We start from the raw sequence: 3,684 nt of genomic DNA, 5'->3' as shown, positions 1-3,684 counted from the left end.
CATAAAGCCCATCTTTTTTTTTTGTTGGAATATAGTCCATCTCCACTTTGCTAAAAGAGAAATGTTGAACATATTCGCATCCTTGGTACCAATCCCCCCTTGACCTTTTGATTGACACACCCTTGTCCAACTTATTTTTTCTCCCCATGCTCAAACTCCACAATAAATCTCTTTGTATTTTCACAATCTTCCTCACTGCGTATGCCACTAGGTATTCTAAAGAAAGACATGTAGAACAAAGGTAAGGAGGTCAAAACCAAGTTTATGAAACAAACTCTCCCCAAAAAAACACCTCTCCATAGTAGATATATCAACCTCAATGGATCTAATTGATCTTGTAAAAGTCCACATTTAACTCGAAATAAGCTCAAAGCATCTTAGAATGCTCTGACCACAATGACATTACTCAAAGAAGCTTCACAAAAGAAAAGTGGATAATCCACATATTACAAAAGGTTGACTTCCACATTACCATCCCCCACAAGGAAACTTGCAAACAAGTTTTTCTCAATAGTTTCCCTCTCACCATCTCACACAATCCTTCTAATAACAATAGTAAACAAGAAAAGTGTCAATGGATCACCTTGTCTTAAAATTTTTTGAGCGAAAAATTCATAAGTATTTCAGCAACATCAAATGGTACTTGATGTCAAACATCCCTTAATCCAATGAATCCACTTCTCATCAAAACCCAACCTCTTCATATAGAACAAGAAATTCCAATTAATCAAATAATAGGTTTTTCATAATCTAACTTAAAGATAAGACTTTTTCTTTTTCCTTTTTTCTTTATCAATGGTATCATTCACCGCCAACACACTATGAAGTAGGAATTTTCCTCCCAAGAAAGCACTTTGCTTATGATCAATCACACTTAAAAGTACCTTCTTCAACCTATTAGCTAACACCTTACAAAATATTTTATACATACATCTCACTAAAGAGATGGGTCTAAAATCAGCAAGGTGTAGAGGTAATTCACTTTTGGAATCAAAGTGACGAAAAATGCATTACAACCCATTGGAAAATTCTCATTCTCATGATATTCATCCAAAAGCCTCCTAATGCCCTCATTTAAAATCCTTCCAAAAAGCTTTCATGAATTTAAAATTTAAATCATCCGGACCATAGGTTTTTAAACATCCACATTCCCACACAACTTTCCAAATTTCCTCTGCCTCAAAAATATAATAGTAAAAATAAGTAATTTTGCAGAAAATATGATTTTTGGCGTTAAATAAAATACGAGTTGCTTTTATTATCTTCCAATAAAAAATCAAAATTATATCTAATTATAAAAAAAGTAGAAAAATATATAAGGCAAGATAAGATACTAACTATCATCATATCATAAAATTGAAATGTAATGTACCTCACACTTGAAGGTGCTATAAGCCTATAATAACCTGCCACCGGAAATAGTTGAGCACAAATTCAAATAACAAAATGTGTGATGGAATGATAATAAAAATACATTACATAATAAGATAGAGGCCTAAATATATGAGGTACTCCCAAAGGAGAACTGACATTAGAATCGGGTAGCACGCCGTTTAGCCAGTGCAGCTTGTTCACCCATCTTTGAACTTTCACCCACTTGAAATTCTTGAAAAACACAGTCACTGAAGCGTCTCTTGGTTCGTAGGTGCACAATGTTTGTTAAAGTGCCTCTACGCATGCCTTGCTCTTGCACTGCATGTCCTTGTGCAAGATTGTTATTAGGATTCATACCTAAGCCTGAGGCTAGTGACAAATCAAGATTGGTGGAAGGCTTTTGAGGAGTTTTAGCAAGGGAACTTGAAGGAGAAATGTTGGATCTCAATGCTACATTAGAGAACTCATGAAGAGGAACAACAGTTTTGGGACCATTGTGTAGATTCATTTGTGGCTGAGGAAGAAGCCCTTCATTGAACCTTTGCACACTTTCAGCTACGGGAAATAAAGGAAGGAGACTCAATGATTCAAGATCAAGAGATAGATGAAGGATCACTTCGTTTTGGTTGTTTGCATTAGCTTGTGCACCTTTAACCAAAAGGACATCAAATAGTTAGATTGTGCAAAGTGCAAACAAATAATAAATGTTCGAGAGAGAAATCGATGATCTAACCTTCAGGATTCATTATTGTTGTTGCAAAATTTCCTTCTGAAAAGGCCGAAGATTCAAAGGAAACAATATTAAGGATCGGGTAATGTGGCTTCTACTGAGTTATTTGCACAATTCAGCCATAAGTGACAATGTAAAGCAACATTTATGTGTCAATGAAATGGTTATCATTTATTCTATTGAAAAATGGAATGTCATGTTAAATGCTTATATAATTGACCATAATATATGTAAGGATAGAATAAATTTTAAATTAATCCTGCAAATATATTAATAACTATGAATAAATTTGGTTTTTAATTCATGCAAATGGAAGTAAATATTAAATCGTTATAAACTTATAGTATCAAAACAAAAACATATAATTCATTACCAACAAAGAAAAAGCCAGAAACATATAATTAATAGGGTTTTTTCTGGAATATAACGAAAAGCAATGACTATTAATATTCTCCTCCTCAGCTCATCATAAATTATTAAGTTTTATAAATTTAATACAAAACTCTATAATAACCTATACATAGCTAATTACAGAAATTAAAATACATAATCATAAATGTAAATTAAGAAAAAAGTGGGGTACATTTTTTGTTTGAATTATGAGTTACATGTAACTTAAATGATATTAAGAGATATAAAATGGAACACGTAAAAGGTAACTCTTCAATCCAAATATTGATATGAACAAAGATAACTATGGGACACGGCTGAAATGTAAATTGTTCTTCATATTTAATTATATTATAAATTGATATAGATATATCTTCTTTTTTTTACAAATGATATAGAAATATATTATACCACCAAATATTTTTAATTCAGTTGATAACACACATTAAATTTGTAAGAAAAGATTTGAGTTTGATCTTCAAAGAATATACTTTTAAGAAGGGATGAAAAACCTTAATGTTTGGATGAGGCAATTTAAAATTCTAAAGAATTTTAAATGCTCCAATTTAAATTCTTTTATTTTTAAAATTTTGTGTTTGGATTTCTTTATTAAAAGTTGAAGCCTCGTGAAGAAGAGCATCGCACATGCGCGCGGGAATCCCAAGGGAAAAGGAGAACGCAGCATGCGCGCTGCTAAGACTCTCGCGGGTGGAGGAGAGCAAGGTGGTGATCGGGCGGTCTAGCGCGATTCCACTGCTGGTGAGCCTCTTGGAGAGTGGGGGGTTCCGCACGAAGAAAGATGCATCGACAGTGCTGTACTCATTATGCATGGTGAAGGAGAACAAGATCAAGGCGGTGAAGGTGGGGATCATGAAGGTGCTGGTGGAGCTGATGGCAGACTTCGAGTCGAACATGGTGGACAAGTCGGCGTACGTGGTGAGCGTGCTGGTGGCGGTACCAGAGGCGAGGGCGATGCTGGTGGAGGAAGGAGGCGTGCCGGTGCTGGTGGAGATCGTCGAGGTTGGGACGCAGCGGCAAAAGGAAATCGCGGTGGTTATTCTCTTACAGGTTTGCGAGGACTTTGATGGAGAAGAGCATCGCCGTGAAGATGCCGCCGACTCCGGCGCCGGCAGCCACATCGAAGAAGTCTGCAATGGTTGCGCTCTGGTCGCTAGCTTTCTTCTTCAGCG

General features: G+C 35.7%; 1 protein-coding gene across 1 annotated transcript; it reads right to left on the bottom strand.

Annotated features, from left to right (window-relative positions):
- Positions 1-1,411: 1,411 nt before the first annotated feature.
- Positions 1,412-2,224, bottom strand: LOC114392707. The gene is made up of 2 exons (XM_028353925.1): positions 2,108-2,224; positions 1,412-2,022 (listed from the first exon to the last, which is right to left on the bottom strand). Exons 1-2 carry the CDS (start codon positions 2,118-2,120, stop codon positions 1,532-1,534), a joined length of 504 nt encoding a protein of 167 aa, XP_028209726.1. The 5' UTR covers positions 2,121-2,224; the 3' UTR covers positions 1,412-1,531.
- Between the last annotated feature and the right edge of the window lie 1,460 nt (positions 2,225-3,684).

Source organism: Glycine soja, chromosome 17 (genome assembly GCF_004193775.1).
Source record: "Glycine soja cultivar W05 chromosome 17, ASM419377v2, whole genome shotgun sequence".
Lineage (NCBI taxonomy): Eukaryota > Viridiplantae > Streptophyta > Magnoliopsida > Fabales > Fabaceae > Glycine > Glycine soja.
This window is presented reverse-complemented; position numbering and strand designations above follow the sequence as displayed.